The sequence below is a fragment of the Aedes aegypti genome, chromosome 3 (assembly GCF_002204515.2).
Source record: "Aedes aegypti strain LVP_AGWG chromosome 3, AaegL5.0 Primary Assembly, whole genome shotgun sequence".
In the NCBI taxonomy this organism is placed as follows: Eukaryota; Metazoa; Arthropoda; class Insecta; order Diptera; family Culicidae; genus Aedes; species Aedes aegypti.
Window position 1 is genome coordinate 294,810,265 of NC_035109.1, and position 23,692 is coordinate 294,833,956.

Genomic DNA, 23,692 nt, shown 5'->3' on the forward strand with positions numbered 1-23,692 from the left:
ACGAATTTCTGAAAAAAACAAGAAGGTTTCCTGAATAAGAATTGTCCTTCTCATGATACGTGCAAGTTCTACGAAGCTCTATACATCCAGCAAACGCTTCAAAGCGGTTAGCCGAGATGTGCAGGTATACATTTGGGATAATCTTTACGGATGAACGTGTATTGATTGAAAAGTGGAAGCAGTACTTCAATGAACACCTGAATGGCGATGAGAGCGCAGGCAGTACAAATCAATCGAACGGAGGAGATGTCTACGTCAATTTGGCGGACCATGAAAACCAACAATTCAGAGGGAAGTTGTAGAGCTTCAGGATTGTCCAAACAAGTTGACCATTGTCAGCACCAAACCTGTTTTATAGACAGTGGTAAATTCATGTCTTTAATTGAAATATTGAACATTGCAATGTATAACGTCTTAAGGTATACTCGCATACGACCAGTAGCGTAGAAGACAAATTCTTGCTTTTATTTCAGCTTGAATTTGCATAACCATAATGCAATTCGCACATTGGCTTAATCTCATTAGTCCACGCTGTCTTCGACAGTAAACTTGGCTAATCCTACCTTGATATTTGTGTTGTCCTTTTGTGTGACAACCACATACCACCAGAACAATCATGGAAAACTTTCGTTGACTGAGCTGTGCAACTGTAAACCAGTTTACAAAGAAGAACCAAATGTCAACCTTCGCCGGCGAAAGAAGACGTATCATAAATACCACCTGATGACGATAGATTGACTTGTGGTTCAGGAGGAAAGGAAAACGCGATTTTGTTTGCAAACATTTGCGGATGGTTGCGAAACGAAGAGCTGGGAGGAGTTTGCGCAAAACTCAACCTTTCAGGATACCTACCAACAACGGTCGCTTCGGAATTAGGTAGGAGAATGGAAGTGCATTTTGACCTAATTGGGGTGCTCCAACATGTGACTAGGACACCGGCATGGCAGGACGGTAGATATGACAACTCGGAGTTGTGGTGGATAAAGTAAGTCACAATTCCATTGTCTATTCTGGCTAGTACAGCAGGTGGACGGACATCGACCGACTGGAAATGGTTTACCTATAGATATCTAGTGGACGTCATAGGGAAATACCGTCCAGCGCATTTTAATATAGCTATTCACACAAATTGGTGCGCATGGATGTACCTATGAGTTATGACTGGTTGTGGTAGTGCATCACATACCCGGCAATATAGAGCACTAGATTAAAATGCTTCTTGAGTGGAAAACTGGCACACTTGTCTTGTCAAGTGCTGTGTGTATAGTATAAAAGGACATTTCCGTTGTAAAGTATAATTGTTTTTTTTTTGCATGCTGATTCTAGGGTTTGGCCCAATTAATAGATATAATTCTCATGATAACACGTTCATCAACGTATTAGATAGACGGTTTATATTATGTATCCGTAATTCGCTCAGTTATTTTGCAAACTAGCCCATGTACTGTAGTTAAGCAATTCTTGTTGAGTGGAGGTTTCGCTGTATCTAAGTTATGCCTTTATGGGCAGTAGCATTCATAGGAAATTAAAAAACATCTTGGAATTATATGAACAAAATTCTGCTCTGTTTATCTGAATTTAGACCATAGTTCCACAAAAAGGGCAAAGTTAAATAGTCAACCTAGGGTAAGAGCACCGATTTTCAACCCAGCACTAATTTTCGACCCATTCATACGTTTTAGGCCTACTTTGTATAAAAATCCGAAAATTGTCACAGATTTCGCCTTCTAAAAATTCCTTCAAAATTATGCGCTACACATAAAGCCTGTCCACGTTAAATTTCGGACACCCAAATAATGGCAGCAAAAAAAAGTTACTCATAATTCAACAAAAACAATTGTTTATTTCAAAATAAAAGAGTTATATCTACAAAATAAACAGTTGACAAGGATGTTAATCCTTCTTTCTGTAAAATTCTCGAACTTTCTGTGGTACACCCGCCATCAGTGTCCGAAATTTATCGTGGACAGGCTTTAGCCTATGGCTGATCTGAAGAGAAATTGTCGATCTAGTGAACCTCTTGAAAGATCCAAATACAACAGAAACGATATATCGCCATAACATTTGATTGTTCTTCTATAAAGTTGGTTAATATTCTTGACAGAAATCCAAAAAGCATCTTTTAAGGAATCCTTTGAAGATTTTGCCAAAAATCTCGTTTAGAGCTAAACAAAAATCTGCTGAAGAATATATGAAGAATTTCTCCATTTATTCATCCAGCAAAGATATTGCAATGAATTATTACAAGAAATTTGCTGGTGATGATTGGAAGAATTGAATCTATGATAAAATGTCGAGACAATAGTTCGAAAGGACAAAACATAAAAAATCTCCAAAGCCCAAAGAAGGAAAAGTTTCCCACCTTGTCAATCATTTTCGACCTTCTGTAATTTCGAACTTTTGTCCATAGACCGGAAGAGTTTGCTGTAAATCTACAAAAAAAAAATCATACCACATATCTTCAGTGACCTCATAAAGACTTAGTCGAACCTCGTGGACTAGTATAACTAGTATTCCAAACAAGGGTTCACCAAGAATCATCAATAACTACAAGAATCCGCAAAACTGAATCCCTAATGAATTTTTCGCGGATTTGAAAACCATGTATAACTTGTATGAAATTGGTCCACTGGAAATCTACTAATTACTTTTTCAGTGGTGTTTCAGCGAACTTTCAGATAACTGGTATCGCCTCGATTTCCGTTAGGATTTCTGCAAATCTATCTAGAGTATGTAAGAACCTTGTCAGGAATCCATAAGTACCCTTCTAGATTTTTTTCAATGATCATCAATGATCAATGATTGCACATATTATCATATTTGTAATACATATTTGTTCTTTGAACACTTTCCAAGGAATTCTTTGAGTCAGGCCTTCTCTTTGAAATTTCCTCAGGAATTCCTTAGTGAATTGTTGAATATATTGAAAGAAATTTTGGAAAAAGTATCCGGCAGGTCTCTCTTATGAAACTCATGAGAAACACCTGATAAGGAGGAATTCTTAAGGAAATCCTGGACCATTCAGGAAGGCTTAGAGGATTCTCTAGATATTCTAGTCCAGATAAATTGCTGGAACAATATTTACGAAACAAAACTCTGGGGATTTTTTTAGAATCCGTCAAATATCTCGAGCGAGATATCTGGAGAATTTTATATAGCAGTAATCGGAGTAATTAATAGAACAACTGCAGATACGTTATCGCTTCCACAACAACTGTATTGTGGAAGAGTAAAGATGTGGGAAGGCTATCAACGTGTCTTTCTCACTCAAGTGACGATATGACTTCTACAGAGAGGCAGTACACTCTAATATAAATTGACGCTTATATTGAGCTGTTCGGTAATCTAATCCGCATGGTTATTAAATTGATTAACTCATTACGCGTGGTAAAGATGGACAAATTAAGGGCGAAATTATGAAAAAAATCCACGTGCTCGGGTGGGATTTGAACCCAGGACTCTTGTATGCTAGACGAGCGCATGTAGATATTATGATAGGCAAATATTGAGGATTTTGCCCTCTAATAGACTCACACCTAAATAATTTTATCACACCAAAATATTCTCCCACCATGTTTGCCATATATTGGATGGCGTCGTAGCTAACAAAACCAACAAGTAACGCACATGTAACGCATTATGTTGGATTGTACATTGAATGCAAGGTGCGTGCTATGAAAGGGCCGTATAAACTGACGTGTGAGTATTTATTGTTCCACGTTGAAAATGTGCACGAGAATCTATTCCCCAACTAAACGAACAATAGTTTCAACACTAAACAAAACGCACTCGCTCTGCCCGCGTGTGTAACATGAGATGGATGGATGTGGGTTATGAAAGGGATCTGCATGGTGTGTGGGGATTTGAATTCTAAACTTGTAACCAAATCAGTTATTGGGTCACCAAGTGGCTCGGTAGCTTAGTTGGTAAAGCGCTCGTCTAGCATACAAGAGTCCTGGGTTCAAATCCCAGAAGAGCACGTGGATTTTTTTTCATAATTTCACCCATTTTTTGTCCATCTTTACCAGAATTCATACTGTTTTCCCAAGATCCATACTGAAATATGAGGATTCACATTAGAATCCATACATCCCTACGGGAATACCAGAATCCACACTGGAATCTTAGGGATAAACATGCAAATACATGTTCCACACTGGAATCCCAAAACCCACACCAAAATTTCAGAAATAATACTACACGCAAAAATGTGCGGTAAAACTACAATTTTAAACAGACCACAAATGCGCATGATTTTACCATCCAACTACATAGAAATCCGATTAACGAAAAAGATTTTTGTCAAACGTACCAGTAAGATGGTGGGATGTACCATAAACATAGTACTTTTTTCTGAATGGGCATAGTCAGCTACATAGTAATTTTTACCACAGATTTTTCCCGTGTGGAATTTCAGGATCCATACTATAACTCTAATATCCACACTGGAAATCCAAGATCCACACGAAAATATCGGAATTCACACTTGAATGAAACCGAGGATCTATTATGGAGTTCCAAAATCCACACTGGAATCACAGGATCTAAACTGAAGTTTAAGAATACATACTGGAGTCCCAGGATTTAATTCAAGGAACCATAATGAAATCACATGATCCACACTGGAATTCTGCAATCCACACTACAATCTCACGGTTCACATTGAAATCCTACGATCCACACTACAATCCCAAGATCTACAATGGAATCAAAGAATTTGCACTGAAATACTAGCATCTACACTGGAATCTTAGAATCCATACTGTATTCTAGGATCTGCACTGGAATCTCAGGATTCATTCATCCTCCGCGGACGTTACCACTTGGGTAAAGAAGGCGCCCCAAGAAGACATTCCTTGATTAATTTCTGAGGGAAACACTCGATGAATTCTTAGAAGAGTTCTTAGAGGTATTATATAATATAACTCTGGAAAAACCTTTGGTGAAATGCTTGGATAGATGTTTTTCATCAACTATCTTCAGAGAAAATTCATGAGAGGAATTCTTGTGGAAATTCATGAAGTAATTTATGATAGAGCCGCACAAAAATATCAGGTTTTATATTTCAATCGTGAGATATGAGATATCAAGAGAATATTTCAAGGAAAAGTTATTGAAGTTTGGGTAGAAGTCTTGTCATAAAACCTGTAAGAATTTTAGACAATATTTCTATCTCTTTGTAAAGTATTCGAACCCTTTGAGCAGAATCTAAATAGAGAAACAAAAAAGGAGATTGGAGTACCTTGTACCATTTATTTTTGCCCTAACTGTAAGTATTTCTATGATTAAACCTAAAAGACGTTTTAGGTGTAATTCCACAAGGTAAATTCAAATTGACATATCAGAAATTTGTAGAAATATTCGTGATGTTGTAACAAGTGGAATTGTTTGACTAATATTCTGCTCTTTCCATTAAGTTCCAAAAAGCCCATAGCCTGTTTTTTAGCTTAGTGTATGTATAAGCTTTTCGCGACGTTCTCATACTCATTCATTTTTCTGCATTCATCCGCTATCGTCATCTCATACACACAGCACCAGCGGTAGAATGATCGTCGAGAAACACAAAAAAAACTGTTAATTGGATGTCGTCTGACACGATGACATTTGAATAAACCATAAGTTTTGCATAGAATTTAGACATAATGGATCATAAACAACATGAATAGTTTGATCTTGCATGTTATGTCGAATGTGACATACATACAGTGAAAGTAGCGCTTATTACAAAAAATGACAGAAACAAATAAAACAGTAAAGTTTCGTAGCGAAGCCATCGTGGTCAGAGGCATCAATTTACATTTTTCTTTCCAACAGTCATTTGATCGTTCGTGTTGTGAATGTGTAACGGAAGTGCTACCGAACATCAACGAAAACGTGTCAACTACCGTGATTACTTACAACACTGCCTATAAGCACTTCGACAGTTATTAACTGAGAGCTTTCTATGGCAATTGGCCATTTTTGCAGTTGTATATCGTGTGGCAGGCATGAAGATACTCCTTGCCCAGAGGTGTCGTGAATATGTCCATTACGAAAAAATCCTCGACCGCTGGGATGGGAAATTCTAGGAACTCGGTTTTGCTTAACTGAATAGCTGCGCGTTTACCGGCTATCTTGTTAGACGATGAATAAAAATAGAATTCAAGACTAACAATTCAAAAGGCCTCATCTCCAAAAAGTAAACAAAGATAAAAACGCAATCTTGTTTTGTCATACAATAAATCAATTTTATATTTTAAATTTAGGCATTATGTTTTTTTTTATTGTCCAGAAAGTCGCTGAACAAATTGATTTATAGCAATGAATATTCATTACTATCATTTTAGGCAAACATTCTACTAAAAACGAGTTGAAGAAAATGAGGCTTTCATTTCATCAAAAGCTTTTAAGCCCTTTTGATTTGTGCCCATAGACGCCGGCCGACACTGTTGAGGCCTGTGAGTTGACGTCTTTGTTTACTCTAAAATGTGTTCAGGCCCTCTAGTTGTGGCTTATTGTTTCATTATCTTTAGATGTGCCCTTTTGAAAATCATTCAAAATTGATGATGAAATAAGAAAATTGAGGTGTAGAAGAGTGTTAAGTGGTGAATTAAGTTACATGGAGATCTCTACAGCAAGAGAAGTACATACAGGCTGACACAGGTATTATTAGGTAGTATTATACAAAATACCTCAGTCTACAGGAACCCGACGGAAAACTTGATCATGTTCGCCGTTGAGACAATCACTGTGTAAAATAATACAAGGTGCAGTCGCTCCGTAGTATAATCTGCATCTACAAGTGAATTTGGAACGTTTTTCGCAATCTACATTGCAATTTCGATGTTTGTTTAATAGGCCTCAACTCGGTTTCCGTCAGATATAGAAATAAGGCCTTTTTGAGAAAAGGCCGCATTTGCGACGAATATCCTGGTTAGCGTAAAATGAGATGGGGCCTTTAAAAAAATGTAATTTTTTCAACTTGTAAGCATATTTTAAAATGACTATTATATGTTTTAGTAAGAATAGGCTCTTATGCACTAAAATAAACAGAAAACCTTTTTGTTTACATTTTGGACTTGAGGCCTTTTCAATTGTTGGTCTTGAATTGATGGAATTCTCGAAAAATTGCAGAATAAATTGTAAAAGATGTTTATGGAGTAATTTTAGCTACAATTTAAAGAAACATCATGATGTTATTCCTTATGGAGCAATACTTCAAACGGAATACATTGAAGAATTTTTTGGAGGGACGATTGTAAGAGTTCCTGGATGTATTTCTAAAGGGAATCCCTGGATGAATTTTGTCAAATTTACTGGAGGAATCAAAGATTTCCTTAAGGAATGCTCGGAAAAAACTTGAATTATTCGTGAAAAATCTGGAAGAATTTCTTCTGGAAGTTTCCAAATTCTTGGAAGAACGATATAGAATACTTATATAAACCAACTGCTGTGCACAATAAGGAACTCTAGTTGATTGCGGACCAATCATTGGTCAGAGCGAAATCTCTGGTCAATGCAACAGCTATCAAACGGTTGTTCAGACTTTTTTTATGTTTTGGACTCCCCCTACTAGGAAAAAGTAAGGATGATGTTCTCCAAAGTGTTACGATTCATGCAAAACATTTAGAACAATCATACAAAAAAGGGTGCGCAGGGTGTCGAAAAGTCATCCATTTAAGAAATAAGGGCATAGAAATAGAAAATGGACACTCCACTTCTCGAAGCTTTTCATTTGACGATTAATTAATCGTTGTTAAAAATCCTTTCAAGGTCCAGGCGATGAGTTGTGACAATCATAAGTGGTCATCAAGAACAAAATAACAATTTTCCAGGGTACTTACGTCGTTTTCGTCAGACTGGGGTCCGACGTTTTCCGGCGGGTATTGCGGGTTTTCTTCTGCGAGCGCTCCTTGTACGACTCGGACCGATTGACCGAAACCGGAGCCGATTTGGATTTGACACTAAAAATATAAATAAAAATTGTTTGAATTGATATGCTCATTTCGGAGCATTTCGTCGCAGCTTACCTTTCTCTAAACTGATCGTTATCGCCACCTGGCGCGAAGGTGTCCGGATCACCGGTGGAATTGCTAAGGTAGTCGGTGTAGGAACTAACATTTCCGCCCAGGTAGCTACTGTTGTTGAAGTCTTGCCTCCGGTCGGATGGTTGCCGGGCCAGCGATATACTGGTGGGACGATCTTGAATAGTTGGAAAAAATGGAAAGATTAACGGAATCGCTACAAGTTGTGGAATCCATTTCGATATGCATTTTGTCATGTGCTAAGGAGTTCGAAGAGAGTGCGTCACATCGCCAACCTTCTGTTGGTAAACACTCGACGTGTACACGTCAGATGGGAAATATTTTCCCAGCAAGAGGCGACGACGGCATGCTGTCCTCCTACTTAGCATTTTTCATTGAACTCTACGAACGAGATGAAATTGCAGTGGCATTACTCATTCGCTCCCTTGTGTGACGCGTTTGTCAATAATGTAATGCGATCCTCTCCGCCACGGTCGGTTAAAAGTTATGAAGTAAAAATAGCACTCGTTTTGTAGTTATTTTCGAACAAGTAACAGGAAGTACTCCTAGAGGTAATACACAGGTCTTTCGAGAAGTGGAAGAAGGCTTCCAAGAGTCACCAATTAATCTAAGAGCGACAATTGAAATTTTATCTACGAGATGCAGAATCAACATTCTACTCAGGCACATAGTTTTTGTCATGTTAAGTCAACAAAACAGTTTGTTGGTTTCAAACCACCAGGTTCGACTAACAATCATTATTTGTCATGATATCACTGTTTGTTCAGGTTATGACAAACTGTTGTTGCGGAAAAAGATTTTTGCAACAAGAATGGGAGAGGACAATGTCTTTGTTGGAGGTGACCTATTTCGCATAAAGACGTTTGGCATAATGTTTCGTATAATAACAGATAGCATAACAGAAGGCATATAATTATCTTTATGCCAAACGTCCACCCATAAAATTATGTGAAACGGTCCACAATTGATTGACTGTCAAAATTGACCCAACATTCTATTGAGATTACCAACCACCCCTTCTCAAGAACTCTATTGCTGCCTCTGGAACTCACCTCAAAGTAAACTGAGACGATATTCCTTTATAAGAAAAACGCAAAACTACCGCCGTTTACAAAGCGTGGCGATTAATAGCTCTACCCCCATACTAACCATTGCCGCCGAGGGAGGCCACTTCCTCTCCTGCTTCTTCGCCATCATCCTCCTCCTGATCTTGCGAGGACCCTACCACCGTCTTGGAAGATGGGGCCGTAATCGAGGATCGTTTCTGCTGGTGCTGCAGCTGTTGGTGCAAATTCTTGCGGGACTTGGTTTTGGCCAGTTTGTACTTTTTGTGGCCGGGGACGTTGCTGGTGCTGGTGGCAAACTGCGACCGGGAGTTGTTTATCTGCTTTGCGTATGTGTGTGAGAGTTTCAAGCGGCGAACAGATGTTGCCGCGAGTGATCGCAACCATTATGCCGAACGTCAGATGATCGCCGAGCGCGTTTTCAAAAGGCGGGGGTGGGTGGCGATCGTTGTTTACAGTTGCGTCGAGGAGGAGGAAAACGCGGTGGGTGATTCCGAAGTGAGGGAGGGCAGAACGGAAAAAGGCAATTGAGAAAAACTGGTTCGGTATATTTGGACTTGTGAGCGCGATTTCCATGTCAAATCGGTAAAACGGCGGAGAAAATTGGATGGGAATTCGCTTGGGCGTTTTATTGGCTTGTTGAACAGGGTTGCCAACGTGATGGATTCGGTCGCATCCGACTGCCGGTAATAATAAAACCTGTTCCACTTAGACTTTGAGCGCACAAAATGAACGATTTTAACCCGTATAGGCCTGAGTGGAAGAAAAATTACTAAAACTCTCACCACTCAGCGAATACTTAAAGGATTTCAATAATTTTTGATAAGTATGCTCGTACACAATTTGTATGTGTACGAGCATACTTATCAAAAATTATTGAAATCCTTTAAGTATTCGCTGAGTGGTGAGAGTTTTAGTTATTTTTCTAAAAGTGGCCAAAGAATCTCGGGAATGTTCCTGTGGCCGGAGTTATTGTGGTGGATCACTGGGTAAGGTCGGCTGACAAGGCACGGTGTGCTGGAACACACATATTATCGAACTTGCATGAACCTCCGATCTTTTTTCACTAAAAGTTAGCCTTTATAGTCAAGAAAAGCTTGCGGAATATTAAAAAATCTTTCATCGGCAAAAAATTGAAAAAAGTCGATTTTTGTATTTTTACCCTTCTCCCATACATGAGTTCATAGGAGAATATTAGAGTTACTCTAATTTTGATGCATTGCAATAGCTCAAAGACTTATTTGATATACCTTGATCACGAATCGATTACAAGACGTTTCAAATTTAGCATAATTTCTACCTACATTCACACAAGGTGACCAGCCCATGGTGGTATGCCGTTTATTAACGACATCGCATTTTTACATAAATTTATTAAGGTAAACATACTACAACTTATCAAGTTTCAATCAATGTTTCCTATTCTACAGAATTATTGAAATCATTGGAGTTCGTTATTGAACATGAAGCTTTTTTAAGATAACAGACAATTGTATAATTACATGCAACCATTAAAATAAACCGCCATACAATTATATAGGGCAATGTACTGTTTAAATTTTGTATGGTGTGTTCACATCTAGCTGGTCTTGTTATTCACATTTGTTTTGATTGAAAGATGGAGGAAGATTCTACGTAAACCTGTATACAGTATGTCTACATCCAAAACAAGAACGCATACAAATATTGTAAAATATCGTTACATATACAGGGTTTATACAGAAAATGTAAGATGTGAAAATAAAAAAAAAAAAACTATGGTAGTCTTATATTTATTGTATGAGTAACAATATTATATAATACTTGTAAAGTTGTCATGCAGATTTAAATGGAAATCTTGCAGGCGCTGGTTGGGTGCGTTTGCTAAAACCTCACATCATTAACGTATCCCTGCTAACATTCATATACTTAAAACTAAATACATACCATCAAACGGGGTAACTTTGATAGTTTTTTTTTAGATAAAATCTAAATATTTTATTTTTTATTTGTAAAACAAGCACTGGTTTGTTAGTTATCGATTGCACATGAAAGATTGCATAACGGTTCGATCTTAATGAATCTATAGTTTTTCATATAATCGAAAGTCAGTTTTTGGTAATGGGGTAACATTGATAATGAGTAGATAAGCACATGAAAATCCAAAACAAACTATTGTTTGACATCATCACAGTTTGAATTGGATTCGAGAATGTTAAACTTCCAGTCGTCGCGCGGTTTGCCACCGTCAGAACCACCACGCTGCTGTTGGGAACGAAGAGCGAGGTTTTTCCACCAGTGTTGTACAGAATACAACAGCGCGACGACTGAAGTGTTAAAAGAGAAACTGGATTAGATTTTATCAATTAAAGTACAGAATTTATTGAACAAGAAACATCTTTAAAACGGTTTTCAGTCAAAACAAACATGATAAACACCATCATAAATTGATAATAATGGGTATAAAAGTATATCTCTGAATAGATATCTATCGATAATCATGTTTCGACATTGAATTCACCATAAATCAATCGTTTTTGGAACATGAATGAGTATAAATCGAATGAATCCCGTAAAGTACATGAGGCGTTGCGTACCTCTAGGCTTTTAATGTTATATGGGAATTTGTGACTTTGATTACGAAAATGATTCCAAATTGTAAAACTGTTTTTCCCTATGAGGTTTGATAGCGGATTCATGTTCTACTATAGCTAGGCCATCAAGCATACGTACCGAACTCATTATAGTTTCATGAAATAGTGATAGTAAAACAGATTGTTTGTGAGCGTTTTGAAAGTACCAAAATCTTATCATTTTTAAATATTCGAATATAAAGCCTCAAATACTCTCGATTGGCACGAAAACAGCTCAGAGGTGAAGTGTCACACTGATACCCCTTAGTTTCGTATTCGTTTTGCTTAACTGAATAACATAATTTTTGTTATTTTGTTTAGTACGTTGCGGATCCCGCACTATCAAAGTTAGCCGCATTTTCAAAGATACCTCGTTTTACGATACTAAAATGTATGTGTCCATGTTGGATATTGAAATTGTTGTGTCTATTTCGCAAAATTTGCCCCCTCCATAAATGCGAAGTCTTGAACAAAAGTGCTGAACTACGTTGGATCGATTTGTCATCATCGCCACATTTATTATTCATCTCATGACAAATAATTGGAGTGACGACATAATGTCGATCCGAAGTAATCCAGCCCTTTTACTCAAAATCAGGCACTTCAAACCCTAAATATAATGTGCGCATTGCATTTGAGTACATTAGTGACAGCACAAAACTTGTATCACGATGAGCTTGAGACCACATTAAGGCTATATAAGCCGTTTACTGTTAATCATGTTATAGTGAACTCTCTCTCAAGACTTTTGCGCGTATAAGCACATGAATACAGCCTATACTGCCATGTGTATCCATTTCTGGGAATTCCTATTCTGATTAGAAAACTTTACCGTATACGTAAAACATTACTTATTTGATTCAGAAAGAAGAATACAAAGCGTTCGTATGAGCTTTTCTGAAGTGAAAAGTGAAATTTCCATTATATAAAATACGGCATACCACCATGGGCTGGTCATATTGTGTGAGTGTATGTAGGAAATGATGCTTAATTTAAAACATCTAAGAATTCATTCATGTTAAAGATATGTCAAATTGATCATCAAGCCGTTAAAAGTCATCATATTAGTGTATCTCTAATATTCTCCTATGAACTCATATATGGGAGAAGGGTAAAAATACAAAAATCGTCTTTTTCCAATTTTTTGCCGATGAAAGATTTTTTAATATACTACAAGCTTTTTTTGACTATCAAGGCTAACTTTTAGTGAAAAAAGATCGGAGGTTCATGCAAGTTCGATAATATGTGTGTTCCAGCACACCGTGCAAGGGTTTTGTGCTTCTGTGCCCCTGGAGGTAGGCAAATTTCAAGTCACAAATAATTTCCAGAATCGGCTATAATGTGGCCACTATATCAAGGAGTTTTAAGAAAAACGCATCAGCGTAAACCTTCTGATAATCGATTAAATTGAATAATTATGTCAACTGTATTTGATTGAACCAACAAATGACCATTTTCGGGTCCCCGGAATAAATAAAGATAACTTGGCATGTCCCAAAAAATCACCTTTTTCTACCCGACTTGACCCAGTGACTCACCGCAATAACTCCGAGTACAGGAGTATTCCCGAGTTCCTACGGCCATTTCTAGAAACTAGATATGTGGGCAGTATACTGACAAAAAAAGTATTTTATAAATTAGGTATAAATTAGGTGATATTTTTTAAACATTAAATTGCAGGCATTGCAGAATCAAATGATTTAGCACGATCAAAGCAAGCGACGTAAAACAACGCATCTGTATCGGTTCATGATCGGCAATGATTCGCAAGTTGTAAGAAGCTTGATAAGTAACAGCTGTGAAAGAGAGCCCCAAAGAGAGAGCGATGATAAAATCCATTTTACGCTTATTTGTTTTACTTTACCGGCATGATAAACAATCCCCAGGATTGGAGCTCGCTTAGATGCGTTTTATCATGAACTGTTATCCCCCCAATACAATCACATCTGTAGCAGTAGGCGATAAACAGGCTCTCATGATGTGTTGCGGATCATGACTTACAGAGAGCGATAAGTGAGAGACACTCTCAATTTTCTCACAATTCAAAATTCAACCCCTGCTTAACTGTAAACCATTGAGTGTGATGATAAACATAATTTATCACCTCTAACTTTCAATTTCAAGCAAAAATATGGAATAATACTTTCCTTCAAATGCCGAACATATGTTCAGTCTGTCTTATATTTCGAACAGTACGAATAATTCGTATTTAAATGAATAACTTCGCATTTACAAAATTAGAATTGTTGGAGTATTGGTTTTAGCCACGCCAGAACATTTTGTTATCCGGTAGGCAGCGTTGCGAGAAGCGCAAATGCTCATAACCCACGTTTGAAAATTTTCACGAGCGAATTGTCAATCACGCAGCTCAGCAGTAAAAAAAATCATGAAAGAGTTGGCTCATCTGTTTGACTCATTGTCTCGTATTTCCACGGTTTTCTTGCATGAAACGATGATTTTTTGTTCGTCTGGCAGAAACATTCGATTTTCACGAGTTTTCGACGGGTTTTACGACTGAATCATTTTTAACAGCTTGAGTGTGATTGAGTAATTTTGTATAAAAAAAAAACTCAAGCATTAAATTTTCGAAGCAGATCTGCCTTCTCAGAAGTGCTCATTGATTGAGATTTGAGTGTAGGTCTGACAATACTACCAGTAAGGCGTGGTACGGGCATTAACAGAACATCGTAGTGCGATCATTCGACAGCTCAAAATTATTGATTTTTCATCCAGACTCAAGTAGACACCACGTCATAGACCAAACATAAAAACAGGTTACTTCTGACCGCTATCGGATTCTTGGAACTGTTTCTCCAGAATTTCGTTCAGAGAATTTTTGAGGAACTTCTCGAGGGATTCCTCATGTGATTCCACCAGTAATTTATCCAAAAATACCTTGGTCAGCACTTCCTCCATAAGTCAATATTAAAATTGCGTCATTTCTTCAAGATTAACTACGACCTACGGGGATTCCTCAATAAATGACTCTGGAGATTTTTCAAGAAGTTCATACATGGGATTTTTTTATGTTTTCTTCGAGATATTCCAATCATCGAGAAGTTTTTTCGAGTGGTCTCTGGAGATTGCTCCAGAAAATGTCTAAAGATTCCTCCAAAAATCATTCCAAGCAATCTATTAGAAATGACCTCAGGGGTTTTACCAGCAGATTCTAGAAATTCCTCTCCAGAAGAAATTCTGTATAGAGAATTTATATTCGTATTGCTCTCAAGGCTGCATGAATTGTCAAGGAATCTTCCATGGATTCCGACAGAAATTCCATTGAAGATTCGTCAAGAGAATTATCTAGAAATCGTTCATGCTTTCCTCGTGGATGAATTCTTCAAAATTCAGGCTTTCTTTATGAATTCCTACTTCAGACATTTCTCCAAAAAGTCCTTCAAAAATGTTTTCAGGGATTTCTTAGCGAATTTTTCAAACAAGCCCTCCATCGATTTCTCAGAGAAATTTCAAGAAAACTTTCAAGAATTCTTACACAAATTCCTACTTGTGCTTCCCCAATATTTGAAAAATAAATCCTTGAAAGATTCCACTTTCAGGAATTTTCCTTAGAATTTCTAAGCATTTACAGGAAGGGCTCTTTTGGAAATTTTTCCCGGGTGTTTAAAATATTAACCTGAGATTTCTTCAGAGTTTCCTCCACTATTTTCATCCAAGAATACTTGAACCGTGTTCGTGTAGGACAGTGGTTCTCAGCCTAACTGACTATGCATGCCACTTCAGTACTTTAAGAAAAGAACGTGGGACGCAAAATATGGAAAAATATTTATGAATCTGTAATAAATCTCAATGAAGCTTCTGATTAGATTGCACTTGACAATTTAGATGATATGATATTGAAATAATTGAATTGGGGTTGGATATATCGTGACCAATCCATTGTTTTTCAAGAGCTAAAACATATGGATTTTTTATTATAGGGAGCCAGATCCTATTCTTGGAACTTTTGATTCACTTGGGTAGTGGGGTTTGTTGAAAGCTACAGAGCTAATATATGGCCACAATATTCGTTGCACTGAAGCGTATTGCAAAGTTTCAGACAATTCGGCCGAAAAAACCCCCTCATGCTAAAGTGAATCATGGAAGTACCCAAGTGGTTCTGCACCCTATGAAAGATAAAACGCAACTTTAGCATAACGTCGATGCTATCAATCAACTAAGCAAAATTCAAAGATATCACCAATGTTCTCCGAATTCTACAATCTTTTGCCAGATCTAAGATAAACCTCAAGACCTCTGTCTCTGAGACTAACTTAGACTAACCAGAACATAAAGAAATGCATTCTCAGTGTCGTTTAGAACTTTCTGGACGATCTACAACCTCTTGGCCTTAAAAAACCTCTCTAGATTCAAGAAATCTTCAACATATGCACAAATTTCGGATACTCAGACACACTTCAGAAATGTTTGAGTTGAATAATCTCAGAAATGTTGGCCCCGGGTGTTACAAAATCATACAAAGGGACGCACTTTGCTGATCACTGGTCTAGAATTCCACCTGCAATTCTATAGGCTGGGAGAAATCCTGAAGAAATACCAGGAATAATTCATAGCGGAAATTTTGTAGTACCAATCTTTTTTAGAAATTATTTATAAGTCTATTTTATAAGTCGAGTCGATCAAAAACGACTCGACTGGAATCACTGTCGACCTGAAATTTCGCTCGACTTGGCTCTGTCACTCGTGTTTATCGACAGTTGTCACTCTATGTGACTGGATTACTATGGGGGTCGACGGGTGACATCTGAAATATGCAAGCTTACTTTGATCGACAATGACTACGGACGAGTCACGTGAATTCGCTCGAATTACAAAATAGACCCCTAAAGAAAGTTTGAATTATTCCTGGACAACATCTTAGGAAAATTGCTGAAAGATTCTTTGGAATTATTTTTAAAAAGTTTATGAAAATTTGTCTGAAAAACTCTTTGGGAGTTGTTACAGATATTACTATTGAAATTTTTAAAGGATATTCTGCAGTACATTCCTGAAGAAACCATTGAAACAATCCCTGAAAAAATTTCTCTAAAAACCTAAAAAAATTCTAGAAGAGAAATTTCTGAAGGAAACCCCGAAAATTGATCAAATAAATTTGAGATATTTCCGAAAAAATATTATCTGAGATAAATTACCTCTTGAAGAATTCCTGGAAATTCCTGGATAGAGGGATTCTAGTTGGAACATCAGCAACAATTTATAGAGGAATTTTTAGGGCAATTTTTAGAGGAACCTCAGTAATTTCTAGAAGATCCCAGAAGGAATTATTGGAAGAACTTCTGGTAGAATTCCTTGGACAATCTCGGAAGAAACGTTGGGAGTTCCTCCAGGATGATTCCTCTAAAAAAATTCTATGTATACCTTCAGGAATGATTAGAGGAATCTCTGGAAAAAATCCTGGACAGATTCCATCCATCCATGGAGTAATTTTTGGAAGGGCTTATGGACAAAAGGTCGAAAGACAAAACGTCGAAAGGACAAAAGGTTGAAAGACAAAAGGTCGAAAGGACAAAAGGTCGAAAGTGATTTGCTTGGTGGGAATTTTTTCCTTCTTTGAAAAAAGATATTCGACCTTTTGTCCCTTCGTATTTGTTCTTCGACCTTTTGTCCTTTCGACCTTTTGTCTTTCGACCTTCTGTCCTATCGACCTTCTATCATTGATTCTTTGGAAGAATAGCTGAAGTAATCTCAAGAGAAATAACTGGATGAACCCTTGCTGAATTTGCTGGACACATATGTTGATATCTTTTCGAAGGAATACTAGAAAGAATAACAGGGGTATTCCCTTGAGTAATTTGTGGAAGGATTCTTGTAAAACACCCTGAAAGAATATCTGGAGGAATCCTTGGAGAAACTATTGGAAGCTTTTGAGGCGAAATTTTTAGAGTGCAGAACTATGCAGAATACCTGGAGAAATAAATGAATTGCTGAACCAATTTCTGGATGAATTCTTGAAGAAATATCTGGTGGTATTCCTAGAGGAATCTGTGTCAAAATAGATGTAGATATCGAAGGGATTTGAAGCGGAATTCCGTAAGGAACTCTAGGCAGTAATAGCTTGAAGATCTTTCGACAAAATCCCTGAAAAAATCTATGGAAGAAATAAATAATGATGGAATCTCTGGAAAAAACAAGAAAAAATCCTATAACGGAAAAGTAGGAGCTATTTCTAGTGAAATCACTAGAGGAATTTCTGGAAGAATCTATGGATGAATATCTATGCGAATCTATGGAGAAATTCTTAGAAGATTTATTTGTAATCTTTGAGATATGCATGGAGGAATCCCTGATGAAATATTTGAAAGATTTACAGAAGAAAGTATAAGCGGAACTCTTATAAGCACCCAGAATAAATTCCAGGAGACAGTAATTTATGAAGGAATAGATAGATTTTTTTTAGATGAATGATCCTGGACGAACTCTAGGACGCATTCCTAGATGAATTTTTAGAGTAGTCTGGGGTAATTCATGCAGAAATCCATGCCCTTATGAAAATATTGATGGAACTCCTAAAGAATTCGTTGAGGAAAATTCTTGAAGGAATCCCTGGAAGATTGGTCGAATATATGAAGGAATATTTAATGGAATGCATATAGCAATGAATGGAGAAATCTTTGGAGGAGCTCTGGACAAAGCCTCGATGCTCTGAGTGGAATTGAGCTTGATTGGCCGCCCGTGGATGCTACTTCAGTTTCGCCAAATCAGCTGTACTTACACAAGGAACCAAACAGATGACTGCTTGGGACTAACAGACACCATCAGTGTATAAGTGCTGGTGATCTTCTATTTTTAGGCAACAATGGCGCCTGCCACGTCAGAATGCAGACCAATGTGGGGAAGGGGGAGGAATTGATGTTGCACTTATACTGGCCCACTGTAGATCGTAAAATCCGACTGCATCTACGCCAGTTCATGCGAGAGTGTATGGATTGGGGGAAAGGCATGGCAGAAAGGTTTGAGCTTGTGGTTAGCAGACTGCCTAAGTATCAGGCGTAAGGAAAGGCGTGCTATAATGATGGAAGAATGGAAGCGTTGGGGAAACGGTTTGTTGCCCGTCTCTAGTTCTAGCGTTTGCTATGAACGAATAGTTTGAATGTGATAGATTAAAAATGGAAGATAGAGGCAAGTGAGAGATACAACTACAAAGTACGAGGAAAGGGACGGGTCTGGGATTGAACCTATGACCTTCTGCTTATGAAGCAGAAGCGGTAGCCATTAGACCACCAACCCCGTCGCCTTGATGCTCTGAGTGGAATTATAAAATACTACGCTTATGAAAATACAGTCGACTTTCCACAATTCGATAATATAAAACTGGATGGTTTTTACGTTGGGGCCCAGATAGCCGTAGCGGTAAACGCGCAGCTATTCGGCATGACCATGCTGAGGGTCGTGGGTTCGAATCCCGCTGGTCGAGGATCTTTTCGTAAAGGAAATTTTCTCGATTCCCAGGGCATAGAGTATCTTCATCCCTGCCACACGATATACACATGCAAAAATGGTCAATCGGCAAAGAAAGCTCTCAGTTAATAACTATGGAAGTGCTCATAAGAACACTAATCTGAGAAGCAGGCTTTGTCCCAGTTGGGACGTAAAGCCAGAAAGGAGAAGAAGAAGAAGGTTTTTACGTTGCCTTCAAATTTCCATACCCCGTGCTCTCTATAAGCCCATATTTTCATAACTCGATATCACTTGAAAGATATTTCTTCATAACTCGATATGTTTAAGGAAACTTCGACTATTTTTTGTATGAAAGTGAATTATTACTTGAAAGTTGAAAATCATGGAAATAAAAATATGGATAGACAGTAAAAATTACATGATTTTTCGAGCATTTTGAAAATAAAGTTTCCAATAATCCTATTCACAATACTATCAACAATATAATATTGCATCGTAACAGAAGTGATCATAAAAGTATTGGAAATACATAATTCTGTTCCTTCGAATTCAGAATTTTTTGTGTCAGTATATTCTACAACTTGATAATTCTATAAGTCGATGGTCCCTTGAATATCGAGATATGGAGAGTGGACTGTGTATGCATATGGACGTCGAATGTGCGGATGAACCATATGTCTTTTCATGTAGGGACGAGTCTGCAGCTTTGGCTCGGAGTATCGTGATTTTCTCCAGGATTCTCATCAGAAATCGTTTTAAATATTTGCTCAATGTTTCTTTCGAGTATTTTCGGAAGATTTTTTCCAGAGTTCACTTTTCACAGAGATTCTTTCACGGAGTTTATAAAGAATTCCTCCTAGAAACATTCTTTTCAGATATTCCTCAAGATAATCGTTGGAAGACAGATTCAGAAATTCTCAACCAGCGGTTTCTCCAGAAATCACTCCAGAGATGCCTGCAAGGATTTTTTAGCATATCCTACGATATTTTCTTTTAGAATTTCTTAAGGATTTCAACCACGATGTCTCTTATGATACCTTTAGGAATTATTGCAGAAAACCCTATAATATTCGTTCAGGAATTTCTTCGGTAATTCTCTAAAAAAAATCTTAAGGAAGTAATCCCTGGTGAAACTCTTGGTGAATTCCTGCAAAGATTTCCTGGACTTTCAAGGCTAAGTCATTCGAATTCCTGAAAGATTTTCTGAAGGACTTTATTGAAACAACATAGGTCGAAATTTCTGAAAAAAATATGTGATAGAATGATCGGAGAACTTATTGTAATAATTGCTGCTGTATTGGCTTTTATGAAATTTTTAATAAGCAATTGAATAATCCATGAAGATTTTGCTTACAAAACTACTCAAGAATTGGATGAAAAAATCTCTGAAAAAAAAATCCTGTGAGAGTCCTTGGGAAAACTTTCACAGTAAACCCTTTGAAAGTTACTGAAGGTAGTGGCGTTGGAGTGCTGAAGGATTTCTTGGATCAAATGCTGGAGAAGTTCATCTTAGCAACCTCTGAGAAACCGCTGGATAAAATTTTGGAAGAATTGCTGCTGGAGAAGTCCCCAGAGGAATTTCTGGAGTCCATGAAAATGTTCCAAAAGAATTCTCTGGAAAAAAAAAACAACAGAAGAATTCGCGAAGCTTTTCCTCGAGGATTATGAGAAGACATTCCTGGCGAATGTCAAAAATGAACTACCTACAACAGTTACCTACAAAATCGAGATCTCTTTTCTATATTTTGTTGAGCAGTGATTCGTAAATTGAGTGTTTGTGGGTGCCTCCAAAGGGGAGTATTACCACCACTTTTGTGGAGTTTCTAGCTTCGATAGTTGATAATAGACATCTTATTCGACGTTAGTCAGAATTTGCTTCAGGTAATTGTTACCCGGAGTAAAAACAACATGATTGGCACTTGTGGAACATAGCGGAAATAATTATATTTCCACCACGCTTCAAGAAAAGGATCATTCAATAACGTCGTCCATCATTTGGAGGAGGGGTTTCTATGAAAGTGTGATATTGGAAAAAGCGTGACAAGGGGGGGATGGAGTCTAGAAATTTCGCAAATCAATTGACGCCATATTTGAATCTTTCCAACATTTTTGATCTTTAAGTTGGCAGACTTGTTGTGTGAGTGAAACAATGTTCGTATTCTCTTTAAAATATTTGAGAAGTAGTTCAAAATCCTAAATGATTTCCAGCAAAACGAACAAACTTATTTCATTACAATCTATAAGGCCGCCTTTTAGATTCCCGAAATGGAGTTCAAGATCTACTGTTTAAAATTACCACATTCGGATAAACTGATCACCTTTATTCCACCAATTGAATCGTCGAATTGAAATCGAGATGAGCAATCAACCTCTATACAAATTTCATCAGTTTCGGTTTCACACTGAGAAAGAATCGTGCTTGGCGAATAAACGTGCGTCCTTCCATTTTGCCACGTTTATAAGTTCAAGTTACAGTTCTGAAAACATCAAAAAATGAATCGCTCTGACCTAGACATGGACTATGCGGTTGACGAATATTTTTGGATATCAGCCAGAACAAGCTCAAATAGATTCACAAATTCGCCGAACCGATTTGACATGGGAATGCTGTAGGACATTAACTGAAATCAATCTTACGGATTTCGACGACACAAGCGGATACGGCCCATTGGCGGCGGCCTCTCCGTTGTGCATCATCTTGTTCAGGATCGACACCGGCACATGTTTGTGGTTCAGTTTGTTCTTGATCAGCGTATTGATGTTCAGATTGGTATTGGACTTTGAGTTTTTAATTGTGGCCGCACTGGTGGTGGTTTTGGTGTCCAAGATCGGCAACGTTGGCCCCTTTTTCCCTGCATCGATTCTGGTTTTTGATGAACTTTTCTTGTACGTCCTCGGAGGTCGAACGACTTTCGGCCAAGTATGGTGGTTCTTCTCCCCACTAGCGTGTACTTCCGAAAAGTCCCCTCCATCACCGACGACACTACTCTTCGCTACACTTGCCGACTTGGCATCCGTGGCATCACTTCCGGAGCTCTTCTCCGCGACCGGTTTTTCTTCACTTTTGTTCTTCCTGCGCATCCGCTTTTTCAGCGTAGAAACACTGAACCGATCATCGGGGAAACTCCCCGCCCGGAACCACATCTTCACGGGGATGGAGGTGCGGAGTTCACTTCACAATTGCCTTGTCAAATCATTGCAACTACCGGAACTGGTTTGCCTATCGACACGATTGAAAATTACAACTCAAATAAACCTCCGTTCAGATTAGTTAAGGTGAACTTTGTGCAAAACCGTGAAACTGCACACTATACACGCTCTTGGATCCGATCCGAAACGACGACGACGAGGAAGACGACCATGATTGCCAAGTCCACCGCCCTCTCGTTTGAAGATGTAAACACACACGACCAACACAAACCGACCAACCAACAACAACATTTTAATTTTGCAATTTTTCACACCCCTCAAAACAGCGCAGCTTCAGAACGGATTTTCCATTCAACACCACGGTGCTTCATTTGACGTTATTATAAAAAAAAAAACATTTTTAATGCATAACTGTCAAAATAATTTGATTTCAGTTCATAATCGTTGTACCTATTTCAATACCGAAAATCGTCTCTGCATATTTTCAACTACATAAAGTTGGACATTTAGTTTTCCCAGTTTTAGGCTATTCAAGCCCAGGAAATTATATTGTTCTAATATTTTGACATACTGAACACGTGTGAAATGTACTATTCGACTTTGAACTTGTTGACTGTAGTTGAAAACATACATGGACGATTTTGGATAACGCAAAACAAAACAATTATTTTTACCATTACATTTTTAAAAGGGCGTAACTCAAAATTTCGCCTAACGATTTTTTCAAATCAATTCATGGGTGTAGAATGAAAAACTGTCAATTTGAATGCCTATCTCATTTAACAATAATAACGATAAATGAGGCACCGCGAACACACATCCAGCGATCAGCCGGACCCAACCTGTGCTGTATTGGATGTGATGGATCTCGTCATGACCAAGATCAGCATGAAAACTCCAACCGGTAAAAGCGTTGATGACGGTTGATGGATTTCCGCTCATTTGTATGGGAGTGTAGGGCAGGGGAGGGAAAGAGCGGCAGTTGAAAATGAAAAATGAAAAACAGCCGATTCGCAAAGGAAAATTCTGTTTCTTCCGAGGTGGAAAGCCAGCCTCAGAGTCGGGGCGAAAAACGAAGCTTATAAATAAACCCCCGCGCACTTCTGGTGGACCCCTTCCAAGTCACCACGGGACAGGACGCCAACAGAGAGGTTCAAGAATTTTGTTTCTAGCAGTTCATGCAAAAAATAAAAACCGTAAAAAGTGAAAGGTTCAGTCGGTTGGTCGTGATCGTCATCTTTGTGAGAAGAAAGAAGAAAATCTACAAGAACAACAAACAAAACGGTTGTTGAGAAAAGTGTGTACATGCGCGACTTCAGATTAGTTTTGTATAGGTACTGAGTAGATATACATATCTCAGGATGATTTCATTTGCTTTGTCGACCATTAGACAGAATGTCAATTGATATCGCAATATTTTGTTGAT

General features: G+C 37.9%; 1 protein-coding gene across 9 annotated transcripts in view; it reads right to left on the reverse strand.

Annotated features, from left to right (window-relative positions):
• The window catches only part of LOC5577203 (rho guanine nucleotide exchange factor 11), a 434,547-nt gene that overhangs the window by 168,730 nt on the left and 242,125 nt on the right, over positions 1 to 23,692 (reverse strand). For all 9 annotated transcript variants that reach the window (XM_021853821.1, XM_021853819.1, XM_021853825.1 and 6 more), the window contains 2 exons: positions 8,010 to 8,181; positions 7,824 to 7,943 (listed from right to left, as the gene is read on the reverse strand). In XM_021853821.1, the coding sequence (XP_021709513.1) occupies positions 7,824 to 7,943; positions 8,010 to 8,181 (292 nt within the window). The remainder of the gene's footprint in view (positions 1 to 7,823; positions 7,944 to 8,009; positions 8,182 to 23,692) is intronic.